At 39.6% G+C, this 1599-nt stretch overlaps 1 protein-coding gene across 2 annotated transcripts in view; it reads left to right on the top strand.

Moving 5' to 3' along the window:
* The window catches only part of LOC101848512 (UDP-N-acetylglucosamine--dolichyl-phosphate N-acetylglucosaminephosphotransferase), a 70666-nt gene extending 69117 nt beyond the window's left edge, over positions 1–1549 (top strand). The window contains exons 9-10 of one of the 2 annotated variants that reach the window (XM_005096170.3): positions 512–583; positions 627–1549. In XM_005096170.3, the coding sequence (XP_005096227.1) occupies positions 512–577 (66 nt within the window). In that variant the 3' untranslated portion in view covers positions 578–583; positions 627–1549. Of the gene's footprint in view, positions 1–511 lie in introns of both variants that reach the window. The other variant, XM_005096169.3, reaches the window with a different exon arrangement.
* The last annotated feature ends 50 nt before the right edge of the window (positions 1550–1599 follow it).

Genomic DNA, 1599 nt, shown 5'->3' on the forward strand with positions numbered 1-1599 from the left:
CCCCCCCCCCAAAAAAAAATGAAAATAAAAAATCGTTATCCCCAAACCCAACTCACACAGATGTGTGCATGTACACATTTTACAAACTTCAACAGACATCTAGTTTAACCCTATCCGTTCGTCGTGTTTTACTATCGTACCAATGCGACTTGAGGAACTCTACTTTCCAAAGAGGAAATTTACTCGTTAACCCTATCCGTACATCGTGTTTTACTATCGTATCCATTCGACGTGGGGAACTCTGTGCCACCACTTTCCAAAGAGGAAATTTACTCGTTAATCCGATCCGCATTGCACTCTGTCAAAATGATCTTTTGAGAAATACTGAAAGTTTCAAAGAGATCTTCGTACTAGAAGAATTATAGAATGTTAAGAATACTATGCCGGGGGTACAAAATGACCCCAGGGCGTACGGATAGGGTTAAACGGGAGAAACAAAAAACATATTTCGAAGACCCATAAAGGACTGTTCATAACCTCATTGGTTTTCTTTCCTTCTTTCCTTCCCCAGAACCAGCTAGTACAGCCCACAATATTATACCGCGGACTTAGGTCACCTCGGGGAAAAGCGAAGTAGATGGGCATTTTCCGTGGTTCAGTACAAGCAAGGATCGAAGTAGATCGACATTTTCCGTGGTTCAGTACAAGCAAGGATCGAAGTAGATCGACATTTTCCGTGGTTCAGTACAAGCAAGGATCAAAGTAGATCGACATTTTCCGTGGTTCAGTACAAGCAAGGATCAAAGTAGATCGACATTTTCCGTGGTTCAGTACAAGCAAGGATCGAAGTAGATGGACATTTTCCGTGGTTCTGTGCGAACAAGGATCGAAGTAGATGGACATTTTCCGTGGTTCTGTGCGAACAAGGATCGAAGTAGATCTAGATCGACAACATCCGTGGTTCAGAGTGAACAAAGATCGAAGCAGATTGGCATTTTCCGTAGTTCAGTGCGAACAAGGATCGAAGTATATCTATAATACCCGTGGTTCAGTGCGAACAAGGATCGAAGTAGATTGGCTTTTTGTAGAAAGAAAAATTGGAGATGCATGAACCAAAATAGACGAATAAATAATTAGAAAAAATAAGCTTCAAAAAAATAATAACCTTGAGTTTTAGATGTTGAATGAGAATTCTTCGTAAAAGTAAGTCACGGTGTTGATGGACGTTATGGAGACTGAGGAAGTGACGTCAGTATACACTGGAGTGGTCGTTGCCTCAATCATCATGGCGGCCATTGTGTTCATATTATCCGTGGCTGCAGACGACGAAGACGTCATAACAACGGCTGCGAGGTTATTGGGCTCCGCCTTCGAAATCGTGTTGACGTCATTTTTCAAAATGTTTCTATTTATAGTCTTTCGGTTGTCCACATTTTACTGGTTACCTACTATTATAACTGTTGTGACCTGGATTCTGTTCCCAGAACTTATTGATGATTTTATATTTCTGGTTTACCTCGGCTACAAACGGTACAAGTTGTTATTTTTCTAAATGAAAAAAAAAAAAATGTTGAAAAGTAAAGAAAAGTAAAATAAAAAAACAGCAACATTCCAATGTCAATGTTTCATTTGAGTAAGTGTTATATGTATATATATATA

This window comes from Aplysia californica, unplaced genomic scaffold (assembly GCF_000002075.1).
Source record: "Aplysia californica isolate F4 #8 unplaced genomic scaffold, AplCal3.0 scaffold00122, whole genome shotgun sequence".
NCBI lineage: Eukaryota > Metazoa > Mollusca > Gastropoda > Aplysiida > Aplysiidae > Aplysia > Aplysia californica.